General features: G+C 43.2%; 1 protein-coding gene across 1 annotated transcript in view; it reads left to right on the forward strand.

Moving 5' to 3' along the window:
* The window catches only part of iqgap2 (IQ motif containing GTPase activating protein 2), a 336,236-nt gene extending 318,581 nt beyond the window's left edge, over positions 1–17,655 (forward strand). Inside the window, exons 33-38 of the mRNA XM_078396643.1 lie at positions 281–368; positions 5,346–5,558; positions 6,437–6,597; positions 7,398–7,541; positions 12,265–12,373; positions 15,273–17,655. Of these exons, the coding sequence (XP_078252769.1) occupies positions 281–368; positions 5,346–5,558; positions 6,437–6,597; positions 7,398–7,541; positions 12,265–12,373; positions 15,273–15,386 (829 nt within the window). The 3' untranslated portion in view covers positions 15,387–17,655. The remainder of the gene's footprint in view (positions 1–280; positions 369–5,345; positions 5,559–6,436; positions 6,598–7,397; positions 7,542–12,264; positions 12,374–15,272) is intronic.
* Positions 17,656–17,892: the final 237 nt, after the last annotated feature.

Below are 17,892 nucleotides of genomic sequence, written 5' to 3' on the forward strand. Positions count from 1 at the left end.
GTGATCGTCCCTGCCTCAACTACCTCCTCTGGCCCTTCGTTCCTTACACCCAGCACCTTTGTGCGGAAAAGTTACCCCTCAGATTCCTATTAAATCTTTCTCCCTTCACCTTAAAACTATGTCCTCTGGTTCTCGATTCCCTCACTCTGAGCAAGAGACTCTGTGCGTCTACCTGATTTATTCTTCTCATGATTTAATACACCTCTGTAAGATCAGAACGAAACATTTTGCAATGCCGATCTTTTTTTAACCAGTGCGATAATTCTATTTGTTTCTAAAGGACCAAGTGGTTGATTGTGGATGTGATCAGAGCACAGCCTGGAGAAACTTTAACCGAAATCTTAGAGACACCAGCCACCTCACAGCAGGTAATTTTACTTGTATCTTTTGAACAAAGGCAACCATAATAGTATTGAAGAATAGTCTTGGGGTTATCCACGATGGAAGCAGGATCTTTGGCCCATTGAGTCCTTATCAATGCGAGCCTTGAAGCTGACTTTGAAGTAAACTTACATTTCTTTCATATCTGTTGCATCTTTTCTGAATCCACTGGTAGACCTGCTGGTAGAGCCAGAGAACCAGGTTCGATCCTGACCTTGGATTCTGTCTGTGCGGAGTTTGCATGTGCTTCCTGTGATGTCATGGGTTTGCTCCAGATGCTCCTAATTCATCCCGCATCCTAAAGGGACCACAGTTTAAGAATAATGGGTAGGCCATTTAGAACGGAGATGAGGAAAAACTTTTTCAGTCAGAGTGTTGTGAATCTGTGGAATTCTCTGCCTCAGAAGGCAGTGGAGGCCAATTCTCTGAATGCATTCAAGAGAGAGCTAGATAGAGCTCTTAAGGATAATGGAGTCAGGGGGTATGGGGAGAAGGCAGGAACGGGGTACAGATTGAGAATGATCAGCCATGATCACATTGAATGGCGGTGCTGGCTCGAAGGGCCGAATGGCCTCCTCCTGCACCTATTGTCTATTGTCAACATTAACCCGCAAGCTTGAAAATAGCACTGCCGTCTAAATTTGGAAAGAGCTGTTGGCTTTTCCTGCACTGCCAAATGACTGATGTGTGTCTGGGGCTCGTCAGCAGTGGGATTGTTGACCTTAGAAAGGTTGAAAAGGCAGTTTGTCTGAAGACAAATAGTGGTCAGCAGTCGCTGGGCTTTTTGACCTAAGAAAGTGTTGCAGGTTCAGACTCATAAAGTCTTATTTCTCGATTGAGGAGTAGAGAGGAAGCCAGTAACAGGAAAAAAATCTGATTTCCATAAGTATATACTTGGATTTAATTAATCGGATTTAGTATTTAATTAATTTACATGGATATTTTTAAGGCGGAGATTGACAGATTCTTGATTAGTACGGGTGTCAGGAGTTATGGGGAAAAGGCAGGGGAAGGGGGTTAGGAGGGAGAGATAGATCGGCCATGATTGAATGGCGGAGTAGACATGATGGGCCGAAAGGCCTAATTCTGCTCCTAGAACTTATGAACGTAATTGAAAGCTGCCATATTACATATCCTAAGTGTTAATTTTCTGCATTTTAGTTTAGTTTAGAGATACAGCACGGAAACAGACCCTTCGGCCCGCTGAGTCGGCATCGACCAGCGATCCCCACACTTTAACACCATCACACACACACTAGGGACAATTTACTTTTTTTTTACATTTACCAAGCCAATTAACCTACAGACCTGTACGTCTTTGGAGTGTGGGAGGAAACTGAAACTCTTGGAGAAAACCCACGCAGGTCATTGGGAGAACGTACAAACTCCGTGCAGACAACACCCGTAGTCAGGATTCTGTTGTCAGGATTGAACCGGGATCCCTGGCATTATAAGGCAGCAGCTCTGCCGCTGCGCCACCGTGCCGCCTTTAGATGTTGGTATGGTATGTTTGCATTTGCGAATGGTATGTTGGCATTCATAGCGAGGGGATTTGAGTATAGGAGCAGCGAGGTTCTGCTGCAGTTGTACAGGGCATTGGTGAGACCACACCTGGAGTATTGCGTACAGTTTTGGTCTCCTAATCTGAGGAAAGACATTCTAGCCTTAGAGGGAGTACAGAGAAGGTTCACCAGATTGATTCCTGGGATGGCAAGACTTTCATATGAAGAAAGATTGGATAGACTCGGCTTGTACTCGCTGGAATTTAGAAGATTGAGGGGGGATCTTATAGAAACTTACAAAATTCTTAAGGGGTTGGACAGGCTAGATGCAGGAAGATTGTTCCCGATGTTGGGGAAGTCCAGAACAAGGGGTCACAGTTTAAGGATAAGGGAGAAGTCTTTTAGGACCGAGATGAGAAACTTTTTTTTCACACAGAGAATGGTGAATCTGTGGAATTCTCTGCCACAGAAGGTAGTTGAGGCCAGTTCATTGGCTATATTTAAGAGGGAGTTAGATGTGGCCCTTGTGGCTAAAGGGATCAGGGGGTATGGAGAGAAGGCAGGTACGGGATATTGAGTTGGATGATCAGCCATGATCATATTGAATGGCGGTGCAGGCTCAAAGGGCCGAATGGCCTACTCCTGCACCTATTTTCTATGTTGCATTTTTTTAAATCGATTTATAGTAGGTGCATTATGTGGCAGATAAAATATCTAATTCTATCATGGCTTTTCACAATCTTGAGGTTTCCCCAAAGCAAGTGTGAACTATTTTTATAGTATAATCACCATTGTGATATTGAGCTATTTTGTATTACAGTTAACATTACATCAGTCTGAGGTAACAAGATAGTGAAATAGTCATCACTAGATTTATTTTAACTCCACTAGCCATGTGTTTTTCTTATTCTGGCTTCTTTTCATTTGCACTTATTTCATACTTGACGCATACTTCTATGGAAGTTGAAAATAACAGGAAATAATATTGGAAATCTATAAATATGGGAGTAAGGTGGAGCAAAGGAAAGGAGTGTAGCTGGAGAAATGCAGTGGGTCAGACAGCATCTGTGGAGGGAAAAGGAGGTTTTCGGGTCGGGGGGATATTAACACGGTGGGCAGAAACTTTTAAGGTGAAAGCTGCAAAATTATTATGGGGCTTGTCCGGGCCAATGCTGGTGTGATTTCCTTTACTCCTGTTGGGGTATCCCAAATCATGGTTTACGGTGTCAAAGTAAAGGGTGACTCACTCAGGGTTGAGATGAGAGGAAATAGACAATAGACAATAGGTGCAGGAGTAGGCCATTCGGCCCTTCGAGCCAGCACCACCATTCAATGTGATCATGGCCGATCATTCTCAATCAGTACCCCGTTCCTGCCTTCTCCCCATACCCCCTGACTCTGCAACCCTTAAGAGCTCTATCTAGCTCTCTTTTGAATGCATTCAGAGAATTGGCCTCTGAGGCAGAGAATTCCACAGATTTGCAACTCTCTGACTGAAAAAGTTTTTCCTCATCTCCGTTCTAAATGGCCTACCCCTTATTCTTAAAATGTGGCCCCTGGTTCTGGACTCCCCCAACATTGGGAACATGTTTCCTGCCTCTAACGTGTCCAACCCCTTAATAATCTTATATGTTTCGATAAGATCCCCTCTCATCCTTCTAAATTCAAGTGTATGCAAGTGTATAGTCGCTCCAGTCTTTCAACATATGACAGTCCCGCCCTTCCGGGAATTAACCTAGTAAACCTACTCAATAGCAAGAATATCCTTCCTCAAATTTGGAGACCAAAACTGCACACAGTACTCCAGGTGCGGTCTCACTAGGGCCCTGTACAACTGCAGAAGGACCTCTTCAGCCAGAGGAGGAGATTTTTTTGAAACCATCTTCCACTTGGCTCGAACGGAAGTCATTGCCTATATTCGGAGATGGTATGTTAGCAATCTAGTGATCTGGGATTTATGCAGAGGAATGGGAGTGAGATATAAGAGCAGCCATCATCTTCTTTCATGGTAGAGCAGATGTGTGGAGCTAAAGGCCATCTGCTGTTGTGCCTTGCCTTCTTGTCTGGGATTGTCGACCCTGCCTCAACTTTTTCAGTACGCCCCCGTGGAAAAGTCAGAGCAGATGAGTAAGCTAAATGTTAACAAGCTCCGATGGGATTATGTATGGAAAAATGAGGATCTTTCTCTGCTGAGTGAATGGGATGTAGAGAGAGGAAGGAACTTTGCAGTATTATAAATACAGATTGATCCCTGGGATGGCAGAACTTTCATATGAAGAAAGACTGGATAGACTAGGCTTATATTCGCTGGAATTTAGAAGAATAAGGAGGGATCTTATAGAAACATATAAAATTCTTAAGGGGTTGGATAGGCTAGATGCGGGAAGATTGTTCCCGATATTGGGGAAGTCCAGAACTAGGGGTCACAGCTTAAGGATAAGGGGGAAGTCTTTTAGGACCGAGATGAGAAAACATTTCTTCACACAGAGAGTGGTGAGTCTGTGGAATTCTCTGCCACAGAAGGTAGTTGAGGCCAGTTCATTGGCTATATTTAAGAGGGAGTTAGATGTGGCTAAACGGATCAGGGGGTATGGAGAGAAGGCAGGTACAGGTTACTGAGCTGGATGATCAGCCATGATCATATTGAATGGCGGTGCAGGCTCGAAGGGCCGAATGGCATACTGCACCTATTTTCTATGTTTCTATGTTTCTATAATAGATGATAGTTTGATAGTCTTTCTACTGACGGGTTAGCACGCAACAAAAGCTTTTCACTGTACTCGGTGCACGTTACAATAAACCAAACTGAACTAGATGATGAAACAGTTAAGAATTTTATTTAATTACAGCAAGTCTGATATCAATTGAATGAAAGATACAGCACGGAAAGAGAACCTTCGACACATTGAGTCCACTCTGGCCATCAATCACCCATTCACACTAGTTCTATGTTATCGCACTCTCTCATCCCCTCTTCACACACTAGAAGCAATTTATAATGGCCAATTAACCTACAAACCCACATGTTTTACAATGTGGGAAGAAACCGGAAAAGAACATGCAAACTCCACACAGACAGCACCCGAGGTCAGGATCGAACTCAGATTTCTGATGCTGTGAGGCAGCTGCTCTACTAGCTGTGCCACTTTATTGTAACAAGGGAAGGCAGAGGACTATCATCACAATCACAATCACAATAATACTTTATTAGCCAAGTATGTTTTGCAACATACAAGGAACTTCATTTTCCATACAGTCATAACAATAAAAAGCAACAGGACACGCAAAATACACTTTAACATGAACATCCACATTATCAGGATGATTTACAGTTCATTGCTCACGTTGGCTGAAGTGGAGATTTCAGCTGATAGTCGTGGAAGTGAATGAATTTTAATTTGTTGATTTGTTATTCTGCTTGCAAGTCAATTAATTTGCTGTCATTCATTTACACCTTGTCAGGAAGCCAACTACTTGAAAGTGGTGGAAAAGCGTGCCCTGCAGGACGCCAAAGTTCCGGATAAAATGAAACACAATCAGTTGGACATCGAGGATGGACAGCTCCCCCTCGAGCAGAAAAAAAGGAAGATCCAGAGGAATCTCCGGACATTGGAACAAGCTGGGCTGACCTCAATGACCAATAAATGCCAAGAGCTGATCAATGACATTGCAAAGGTATACAGAAACGAAGATTGATGTTTGATTTACCCTGCCCTGCCCTGCCCAACACTATTTATATCATCCACAGGATTCCCAATGTGTTGGTGCTTCTGACCTCTGGAGCAAATGAGACTCAGCGTCCCATTGCCTCTCTATGTTGCTCCTTAAAACCAGTCACTTTGTCCAAGTTCTTTGTCATCTGCCCTAACTTCTCCTTGTGTAGCTCGGTGTCAAATTTTATTTGATTGAGGCTTATTAATTGGGTTTTTTCTTTTTCCCCGAAGATGTTCCCTCACCCATAATCAGCTTCTTCAAAGCAAATTTTCAGACGTCACAAAGAGATCAGATTCAAAGTGTTGGGCAAAAGATAAGCCAAGTCAGGTTGAACACCATATGTATGAACACAGTGTAGACTGAAAAAGGATCTCGACCCAAAACATCACCCCCACCTTCTCTCCAGAGATGCTGCCTGTCCCGCTGAGTTACTCCAGCATTTTGTGTCTATCTTCGGTGTAAACCAGCATTTGCAGTTCCTTCTGACATAACACAGTGAGGTACAGATACAATTCAAGTCTTGCCCGCAGCAGCATCACAGATGCTTAGACTCACGAAACACACAACATAAATTATACATGTATCATCATAATTTATACACAAATTATGTATGTACCTGCCTCAACCACCTCTGGCAGGTCGTTGCATACACCCGCCACCCTTTGTGTGGGAAATGTTACCCCTCAGGTTCCTATTAAATCTTGCCACCCCTCCTCATCTTAAACCTATGTCCTCTGGTTCTCAATTCCCCTACTCTGGGCAAGAGACTCTGAGCAAGAGACGCCATGCGTCTACCCAATCTATTCCAGTCATGATTTTGTACCGATTTTGTGTTTCAGGATATTCGAAATCAGAGAAGATATCGGCAGCATCGCAAGGCAGAACTTGTGAAAATACAGCAGACTTTGAGCGCACTTAATTCAAAATCCAAGTTTTATGAAGAACAGAATAATTATTATAATACCTATATCAAAACATGCCTGGACAACTTAACAAGAAAGTACGCATAAGTTTTGATTCACAATGTTTTAAGTCAATAGGCATTAGTTTTGATTCCAAAATTTGGAACGGTGTTGGGGTGGAATTTCTTTAGCCAGAGGATGGCACGGTGCCAAGGGGCAGCACGGTGGCGCAGGGGTAGAGTTTCTGCCTTACAGCGCTTGCAGCGCCAGAGACCCGGGTTCGATCGCGACCACGGGTGCTGTCTGTACGGAGTTTGTACGTTCTCCCCATGACTGCGTGGGTTTTCTCCGAGATCTTCGGTTTCCTCCCACATTCCAAAGACGCACAGGTTTGTAGGTTAATTGGCTTGGTGTGTGTGTAAATTGTCCCTAGTGTGTGTAGGATAGTGTTAGTGCGCGGGGATCGCTGGCCAGTGCCGACTCGGTGGGTCGAAGGGCCTGTTTCCGCGCTGTATCTCTAAACTAAACTAAAAAGAGGATGGCGAATCCGTGGAATTCATTGCCACAGACATCTGTGGAAGCTAATTCTTTGGGTATTTTTGAAGTGGAGATTGATAGGTTCCTGATTGGCAAGGATGACAAAGGTTATGGAGAGAAGGCATAAGAATGGGATTAAGAGGGAAATACTATAAGATTAGCCCTGATTGAACGGTGGAGCAGACTCGATGGGCTGAAAGCTCTAATTCTGCTCTTATGTCTTCTGGTCAGTTCAGCAAATTGCTTTGTATTTAGGAAGTTCGGTGAACTATAATGCCATTCTCATTACAAGTTGTTGGCTAAATGCTTTGTTACTTTCTCTGGTAGTCATTTAATGAAGAATATTCTTGATGAATTACAGGAATGTCAGAAGATCAATAAAATTGGATGGCAAAGGGGAAGAAAAGGGCAACAAGAAAATGAAGCAGTCAACTTTGCGATACACGGCCGCTCGTTTGCATGAGAAAGGTGTGCTCCTGGAAATTGATGGGCTGCAATCCAACCAGTGAGTAATTCATCCTTATCTCACACCTTTTGTCTTTTCATCTCCAGCCTATGTCCAACTATTTGGCTACCAAATATCCCCCTCACCTGTATCCACCTATCACTTGCCAGGCTTTGCCCTGCCCCTTTTCCAGCTCTCTCACTTCCCTCTTCCCCCCACTGCCATCAGTCTGATGAAGGGCATGAGACATCGCCTATCCATATTCTCTGAGATTTTATGGTACTTGATTTGTTACATGTACCGAGGTACAGTGAAATCCATTTTTGTATACAGTTCAGTGCAAGTATCACTGTACATAAGGACTTAGATACATCTTAGTTTAGAGTTTAGAGATACAGTGCGGAAACAGGCCCTTCGGCCCACCAGGTCCGCGCCGACCAGCGACCCCCGCATGTTAACACTCTCCTACACCCACTAGGGACAATTTTTACATTTACCAAACCAATTAACCTACAAACCTGTACGTCTTTGGAGTGTGGGAGGAAGCCGATGGTCTCGGAGAAAACCCACGCAAATCACGGGGAGAACGTACAAACTCCGTACGGACAGCACCAGTAGTCAGGATCGAACCCGGGTCTCCGGCGCTGCATTCGGTGTAAGGCAGCAACTCTACCGCTGCGCCACCGTGACTGCCCAGATGCTATCTTAGATAAGCATCTCAGATACAGTGCAAGTGTATAGAAGCAGTACACTAAGACTGTAGACAGAGTCACCAGTTTGGTAAAATTTGTAAGTCCCAGTGAGTGCAGGGAACCTGATCTGACCATGAAGGTCTGTTGTCCTGGTGGTGTTGCACAGATGCTGCCTGACCCACTGAGCTACTCCAGAACGTTGTGTCTTTTTTTTGTAAAGCAACGTCTGCAGATCCATGTCCCTTGTGAATAGTAATTGTCTGTTACTGAAAATAATTAAATCCTAATCAGCAGCAAAATGCTAGAAAACCGTCTAATCTTAGTATTTTTGACGTCTGTTTATTTTATAGTAGCCCAACTGAAATAATATGTGAGCATTGTATTTAAAATTGTTCTTAAAATACTTTATAACCAAATATATAGATTGAGGGCATTCTGTATCACATCAGTACAGCGCTCACTTGTTTAAAGATGAACACTTGTTTCCATTCTGTCTGGAAATACATGTGTGTAAAAGATTCCAATAGAACTAGTTTATTTTAGTCTATTGCCACGTGATACAGAAATAGGGCAATATGCTTGTTCTACGTTATACGACACGATTGAACTTTATTTATCCCAGGAGGGAAATTGATTTGCCAACAGTCATAGAAACACAAGATACATGAAACATGACATTAAAGTGATGAGTGGAAAGGATTGGAGATGTGCAAAGATTTGGGGTGGGGTGGGGAGGAGGGGGTCAGTCTACCCCACGACAGAAGGGGGAGGAGTGGTACAGTTTGATAGCCACAGGGAAGAAGCATCTCCTGTGGTGTTCTTTCATATACAGTCAAACCAAACCAACACGAGTACAGTACAATGTATTGTGTCCTCGCTTTAAGCCCCGGTGTCCTGGCGGCACTGGATCGATGGAGTAGGGAGCGACCTGGTCTCGTGCATTGCTGTTGGCACCTTCTGCCACCCGTGCAGCTGCCCCAAGCTGCACCCCATCCATTCACTTAACTACATAATTGCATCAAGAAATTGCATAAAGGTGGCACAGTGGAAGAGTTGCTGACTCACAATGCCAGAGACCCAGGTTCGATCCTGACTACGGGTGCTGTCTGCACGGAGTTTGTACGTTCTCCCTGCGACCGCGTGCGTTATTTCCGGGATCTCCGGCTTTCTCCCACACTCCAAAGACGTGCTGGTTTGGAGGTAAATTGGCTTGGTATAACTGTAAACTGTCCCGAGTGTGTGTAGGATAGCGTTAGAGTGCGGGGATCGCTGGTCGGCGTGGACTCGGAGGGCCGAAGGGCCTGTTTCGGCGATGCATCTCTAAACTATAAAACTGAACTTCAAAAGAATAACTTCAGAATATCTATTTAGGAAATTAAAATTTTTATCAATCTTTATATCTGTACATGTGGCATAAGCAACTATTTAACTAAACTAAACTAACAGAGTAGATATTATCTAGATTGCACAATGTGCTGCTATGTTGACTTCAATTCTTAATTTTCTGACTCCATCCTTGATTGCAAAAGTATTTAGAGAGGTATATCTCCATATCTCTGTTGTGTTCATGGTTGTTTCATCAGCTACAGCTGATGACTAATGTAACCATCTGGACAACAGTGATCTTGTAAGTGTGTGTTTATATCCAAGAAGTTGTCTTATTGAGTGAATCTTATTGATGGCCTAAGCCATGCCATCAAGGAAACATCAGGGTTGGGAGAGCGGAGTAGCCAGTGGCTCTGGCTGATGAGGAAAGACCCCATCCGGTCTCCCAAATAAGCCGGCTAGGCTGATGCAGAGGGGGGTGGTTCTGGGATGCCGGAATGGGCCTACTGGAGATGTCGTGGGCCCAGTCAGCGAAACATTGATGAAAGTAGGAGCCCACTTGATAACCCCGATGACGTGTCTGCCCAGCCTTTCGCAACATTGGAGGAGTGTAGGTGAGTGCTTATGCCCTCCATCACCACCGGGAGCAAGTTAAGAGGTGGCACTTTGGATTTTAACATCACATCCTGAGTATTTGAAAACATAGTTGCTGCAGCTTGTTTGAGTCAGAGGTCATATTATTCTGGGCTCTAAAACTGAGTGCTGTATTTAACATATAAGCATTCTTTTGTAGCAATACTCAGGGAAAACTATGCTTTTCCAAACTGGATTTTATATCTGCTCACGATAAATGTACTCCAGTTATTACTTTAAAGCATTTTAAGTAAAGGGCTTTAGTTCTGCTTCAGTCGTGACTTCACTTTTGGGAAACTAAAAGGAAGAGGTACAATTATAAGGGTTTAATTCAAAATGTTAGATGTTGAAGTCCACAATAAATTGCTTTGGAATTTATCAGCGCCATCAGAAGGTTCTAAGTGCAAAAAAGAGCCGATCTGTCCCTTTCTATGCCAAATCATAAGTATTGAGGAACAAAACTTCTTTCTGACCCCACCATCAATTAGCTTGAATCTGAGTCCTGGTAATTGATCTGCCCGTTAGAAGCAAAGATAATAGAGCAGAGCAAGATAGACCACTCGACCCTAAAAATCGTAGTATGTCACGGCGCCATTTTAGTAGGCAGAAACTTGCAGAAACATTTAAAAAGAAAGATAACAAAAATCTGCGAATTGACAGATGAGATATGTTCTGCATTTTTATGGTATCATCCCACATACTGTTCCCCCAAAACACTGATTACACTGCGAGAGGCATAGCGAACGGCGGGTTTTGCATACTAAAATGGCGGACTTTACGCTCCTTTGCGTACTACACTTCAGTATAGGCGATTTCGACAGAGTGGTCCATCTTGCTCCTCTATTATCTTTGGTTAGAAGGAACAATTTGTACTTATTTACTTGGTCAAATAGCTATTGGAACACAAAAGTGCCGGAGTGACTCAGCGGGTCAGGCGGCATCTCTGACTAACATGGTTTTGCAATGTTTCAGGTCGGGACACATCTTCAAACTCTTCTTATATCTCCGTTAACTGTTCAGTGCCTCGGGGGAAAAGGCTTCTCAACAGTCCTTCCATAAGCTGGGGCACAGTCCGATTCTCCTCTATCCAATTAGTTTAGTTTAGTGGGGTGGCATGGTAGCGTAGCGGTAGAGTTGCTGCCTTGCAGCGCTTGAAGCACCGGAGACCCGGGTTCGATCCCGACCACGGGTGCTGTCTGTACGGAGTTTGTACCTTCTCCCCGTGGCCGCATTGGTTTACTCCAAGGTCTTCGGTTTCCTCCCATGCTCCAAAGGCGTACGGGTTTGTGGGTAAATTGGATTGATATAAGTGTAAATTGTCCCTCGTGTGTGTAGGATAGTGTTGCTGTGCGGGGACGGCTGGTTGGTGCGGACGTGGTGGCCCGAAGGGCCTGTTTCTGCGCTGTAAATCTGTGGAATTCTCTGCCTCAGAAGGCAGTGGAGGCCAATTCTCTGGATGCTTTCAAGGGAGAGTTAGATAGAGCTCTTAATGATAGCGGAGTCAGGGGGTATGGGGAGAGGGCGGGAACGGGCTACTGATTGTGGATGATCAGCCATGATCACATTGAATGGCGGTGCTGGCTCGAAGGGCCGAATGGCCTACTCCTGCACCTATTGTGTATTGTATCTCTAAACTAAACTAAACCAATTGCAGAGATTAGACATTGTCTATGGAACTGCTGCACGACAATGTTGAGAACCGTACACCTCACTCTGCATCTTCCCCTTTGCTCTCTCCCTTGTACTTGAGTTTGACTGGATTTGATTTATGTATAGTATAATCTGATCTGATTGGATGGGGAACAAACAAAGCTTTGCACTTAACCACGCTACATGTAACAATAATATAATAATAAACCTAAACCTGTGTCAAGCCTATTTGGCCATTTCCCATTCACTGCTCTCGTGTTTATCCCCTGGACCTTTGTATCACCTGAGAACGCATTATTCTAACCCTGAGAGTATACTCTAGCTGAGTCCCTGTTAGTCATTTAAGGTCTGCCCAATTTTCACTGAAACCATTTTTATTTTGAAATATTTACTAATCTCTAATTTTGATTGGCATTTAAAATAGCACAGTCACTTTGTTTTGAACTGTTCCTGTCAGCCAATGGGTTTATTTCTTTGTCTAGGCTCAAGAATGTCCACTTTGACATCACGCCAAGCGAGGAAGTTGGCGATTTTGAAGTCAAGGCCAAGTTCATGGGAATGGAAGTGGAAAAAGTGCGACTTCATTTTCAGGTACAAAATACATTCATCACGATTCAAATGGACTTATTATTCATGCCTTAAATTTAACGCCTGGAAGTTTTGAGATTGTTTTGATTTGATCAAGATTGCACTTGGATGGGTTTAGTTTCAGGAAGGTCATCACAAAGTTACTGGCTCAGACCTCGAATCCACTTTGGGCCATTGCCTCATCGCATGTGGCATTTCTAAAATTTTTGTTTCGTTTAGTGTAGTTCAGAGACTAATTGTAGTGTGGGAGGAAACCGAAGATCACGGAGAAAACCTATGTGGTCACAGGGAGAACGTACAAACTCTGTACAGACGGCACCCGTAGTCGGGATTGAACCCGGGTCACTGGGCTGTAAGGCAGCAACTCTACCGCTGCGCCACTTGTTGGAATTTTGATTAGTGGACATGGACTGTCTTTTTCGTTTAACTTGTTACTTGATCTAAACTGGCTAATCAATGTGAGTATTTCTTCCATTCAAAGTATGAAATGTTTTATTTCTGTCCATCAGATAATTCCAAGTCCTCATTTATCTTAGGCTGAAATCTTTCCCGTAAAAGATTTTTTGCAAGTGTTTCACTTATATTACCATAAAATTGTGACTGAATAATCCTGTGGTTGTAACAGGATATTAGTAATACATAGTACGAATTATAGCTGTTCACAGTTCTATCCGCCTTGCCTGCCAATATAATTCCCAGTGACGGATTGGGATAGATGACACTGGGGAAATCATCTTGATCTCAGTCACTGGGGGCTCAGTCAGTTGGGGCTGCAATAAATCATTACTGCTTCACTGCTCTATTGCCCTTGACAAGGTAGTACGGGCACTGATTAGACCTTGGGCAAAAGGAACTTAAAATCTCCCAGTCGACCACCCCGACGGCCTATACAAGACCCTTGTATAAGAGTCTTTCTTATGCATCGGCGAGACCAAACGCAGACTGGGCGATCGTTTCGCTGAACACCTTCGCTCAGTCCGTCTGAACCTACCTGATCTACCAGTCGCTAAACACTAATTCTCCTTCCCATTCCCACACAGACCTTTCTGTCCTCGGTCTCCTCCATTGTCAGGGTGAAGCTAAATGCAAATTGCAGGGACAGCATCTCATATTTCGCTTGGGCAGCTTCCAACCCAGGGGTATGAATATTGATTTCTCTCACTTCAAGTAACCTTGGCATTCCCTCTCTCCCTCTCTCCCTCTCTCCCTCTCTCCCTCTCTCCCTCTCTCCCTCTCTCCCTCTCTCCCTCCCTCCCTCCCTCCCTCCCCTCCCTCCCTCCCTCCCTCCCTCCCTCCCTCCCTCCCTCCCTCTCTCTCTCTCTCTCTCTCTCTCTCTCTCTCTCTCTCTCTCTCTCTCTCTCTCTCTCTCTCTCTCTCTCTCTCTCTCTCTCTCTCTCTCTCTCTCTCTCTCTCTCTCTCTCTCTCTCTCTCTCTCTCTCTCTCTCTCTCTCTCTTTCTCTTTCTCTTTCTCTCTCTCTTTCTCTCTCTCTCTCTTTCTCTCTCTCTCTCTTTCTCTCTTTCTCTCTTTCACTCTTTCTCTCTTTCACTCTTTCTCTCTTTCTCTCTCTCTCTCTCTTTCTTTCTCTCTCCCGGTTTTACAGTATTATGGGCAAAGCAGTGTACTGGGGCCCCTACCGTTACTCTCCCCCACCCCCCTTTCCCTACCAGTCGTCCCCCCCTGTCGTGCCGGCGAAAAGCACTTACCGAAAAGCACTTAGCGATGGACTTATGGTGCTACATTGTTGCGAAAAGCACTTACAGATCGCTGTGACAAGCACTTAGTGACCGAAAATGTTGCGAAAAAAACACTTATTGAACCTACATTTTTAAAGTAGTATTTATTTATTGCAAGTCACTTAACATACACAGATCAGCATGGGGCCCCTATGCTCGTGGGGCCCCGGGCAAGTGCCCATCAGGCCCATGCGTTAAGACGGCCCTGATCCCTCCCCCACCCAAGTCGCACCAGCTTCTCGTTTTCACTCAACAAACGACTAACAATGGCCCGTTTCCTTTATCATCGTTACTTTTTTTGCATGTCTTTCATTCATTGTTCCTTATCTCTCCTCATCATCGTCCATGTCCCTCGTTTTCCTTATCCCTAACCAGTCTGAAGAAGGGTCTCGACCCGAAACGTCACCCATTCCTTCTCTACAGAGATGCTGCCTGTCCCACTGAGTTACTCCAGCTTTTTGTGTCTACCTTTGGTTTAAACCAGCATCTTCAGTTCCTTCCTACAGGGGTTCTGAGTGTAAAGGTTGGAATGTTATGCTACAGCTGTACAAGGCATTGATGAGGCCACAGTTGGAGTATTGTGTTCAGGTTTGGTAACCCTGTTATAGGAAAGATGTCGTTAAGCTGAAAGAGTGCAGAGGGTGGTGGGTATGTGGACTGAGCTGCCGGAGGAGGTAGTGGACGCAAATACTACAACAACATTTAAACGGCATTTGGACAGGTAGATGAATAGGAAAGGTTTAGAGGGGTATGGGCCAAACACGGGCAGGTGGGTCTAGTGCAAACGGGCCACATTTGCCAGCATGGGCGTTGGGCTTAAGGGCCTGTTTCCGTGCCGTATGACTCCCTGACACTAATGTTTAGAAAGCTGAGGTCCAGACACCAAGGTTATCGATGCGTCCAGACTCGACAGTGAATCAGGACAGAGCAAGAGATGTGTTGCACTGTCTGCGTCCCTTGCCCCCCCCCCCCCCCCCCTCCCTCGGTGCCTTCTCGGCTTCTGGGTTGCCGTACACAGGCCAGGAGGATCATTATGCCTTACAACTTTCCCGTGGTTCCCTCCTGACCTGCCAGAAAGTGGTTGGTACATTGCAGCCCATTACGTCTGCAACATTGACTCTGTTCAAACACGTTGGCTCATTAAAAAATTTTTAAATCATTTCCTCAGGACCTGCTGGAGTTGCAGTACGAAGGCGTGGCAGTCATGAAGATGTTTGACAAGGCTAAAGTCAACGTAAACCTGCTGGTTTTCCTGCTGAATAAGAAATTCTACGGGAAATAAACCATCCACCCTGACAGTCTGTACTCAAATCTCAATCGTATCATAGTTAAAAATAAAGTATTGTCCTTGCACTCAACGTCAGAGTCACAAAGGTATTTATGATATCAACTGTTTTTAAGAAACACATACCACTGTTTTCTACCATCTGTTGTACTCTCTGCCAAAAGTAGTTTGTGCACTCTTGGTATGTTCAGGAGTTCTCAATCTGGATTTATAATTTTACAAAGATGATACAGAAAAATGTAAGACAAAAGGCCTGTGTTTGGACCACTTGCTGTTGAGTTACTATGATTCATTTGCCACTGTGCTTAAATGGATTTTTAAGAAGATAATTAATAAAGTAACCCTGGTTTGAAATACTTTTAGCTGGAAAATTGCACTGGCAATGAAGTGCAATGTTCATGTTCTTTTGGAGAATCTGTTTTTATATTCCTTAGTCATTGCACCCTTTTCCCAAATTCTTGAGCACTGTGCTACTTTGATTACAGAGCCACTGGCAGTTAAAGTGCCAGTGGCCTTTGCTGATTTTCACTTACTACAGCGAAAATAAAGAAACAACAGTAACCCGTTCTATTATTAAAACTCTGATGTTTTGTGCAAAGTCAGGAATTTAAACAGTATGGTCATGTATTTTCTTTAAAATACACAACAAATTTGCATTTTCAAAGCTAATTTGGTGTTAAGGGCTAACTTTTGTCATTTGAATTGTTACTTAATTAAGGGAGGGGAGATTATTAAAGTGAATCTACAGAAAAAAATCATATGGGGTGTCTAGAGATTATGGTTGAAGTTTGTTGCAACCTGTCTACTATATAACTAGGCAATTCAGATGAATATATAGACACAAAAAGCTGGAGACACTCAGCAGGTCAGTCAGCATCAAGGGAGAAAAGAAATAGGTGACGTTCCAGGTCGGAACCCCCTCCTCAGACCTCTGATGAATATCCACTTGTTGTTTCCAGGGGGTTTACTGCAGTTCAGGGTTAAAAAATCGTTCAAGCTGGATTTTATTTGTTCCTGACTCAAATTCAAAGAAATGTCGTCAAAGGCTCAATCTCCATAAGATGTAAAATGTAAAGCTGTACTGAAAATGTTTTATGTTCAAATTTTCGACAGCTCTGATTGAAGCACTGCTTTTTATTGCCAATGCAGGAATCTCCTTTCAATAATATTGTTCTGTATCATAATTCTGAAAGATCAGTATGAGTAACATTTAACCAGGTCTATCTCATATTTTAAAATAAAATGCAAAACCTCATTGAGGAAAAATCGAGCTTCTGGAAAAACTATCTGGTACAATAACTCAGGTGCGTGTTGATACTGAAGTATGATGCTTACATAGGAAGAAAGCAATGCAATACAACTAATTATTAATCGAACTGGTTAAGACACTGCCTTGTACACTTGGTATCTGATAAAACCCATTCCAGCATAGTATTTGACCGTGTATGCTTCACAGTTCAAATTCCTTGACTTTCAAAAGTGAGTATGGTTTACTTGATGCTCCCATTTAGTACACGTGTCCATGTTGTGAATTATCTTTCCAGTAACAAGAGGGATCAAATGTTGTAACCTTTTAATGCTTGTCTTCTAATTTGACAGTGATAAGTTTGTCACATGCTGTGCAGAGGTAGCGTAATAAATTGGTGAGATTGAGGAAAAACTGGAAATGGAAGTTTTAAAACTGCAATCACCGTAATCCTTAATTCATGATTTTCAATTGATTTGCTTTCCTAGAATGACTATAATTTTGTTAAATCTTGAAATGAAAAAGGATAGAATAACGTGACCAAAATCTCTGTTCTGGGGAATTGATCAAAACTCCGAACAGAAATGGTTCCATGTTGCTTATTTAGTTGAAGAATAATTAAATTTAATCATTTATTTAAATAGTTGGCTTTAAATTCAATGTACAATTTCAGTTATGAAAACATTCCATTTAAAATATTCAATGTAAAAAGATAAAATATTATATGATTTATACATTACAAGATAATAAATATGCACTACTGCCTTAATGGCCAAAAGTATATTTGAAGCTAATGCATACTACCTGTAGTGTGGTAACAAAGTAATGATTTGGCTATAGCAATTGATTTATGTATGTATTCTGTCAGTTCACACTGATATTTGTGCCTTTTGTACGTAAATTGCTCTGTCCCATTAGTGTTAGCTATTTATAGCTATTCCTTTTACAACCAAACTAGTGAAATTGTGCTTGACAACATTTTTTATGATTGCCTTTGTCAAATTGTGTAAAATAAATCTTTCTAAAGAGTCCGAGTTCTTTTGACTTTTGCTTTACATTGGAAGTTCACAGGGTCGAGGAGCAGAATTAGGCCATTCGGCCCATCAAGTCTATTCCGCCATTCATTTCATGGCTGATCTACCTTTCCCTCTCAACTCCAATCTCCTGCCTTCTCCCCATTATCCCTGACACCCTTACTAATCAAGAATCTGTCAATCTCTTGAAAATATCTATTGGCGTGTTCTCCACAACATTCTG

Source organism: Rhinoraja longicauda, chromosome 3 (assembly GCF_053455715.1).
Source record: "Rhinoraja longicauda isolate Sanriku21f chromosome 3, sRhiLon1.1, whole genome shotgun sequence".
Lineage (NCBI taxonomy): Eukaryota > Metazoa > Chordata > Chondrichthyes > Rajiformes > Arhynchobatidae > Rhinoraja > Rhinoraja longicauda.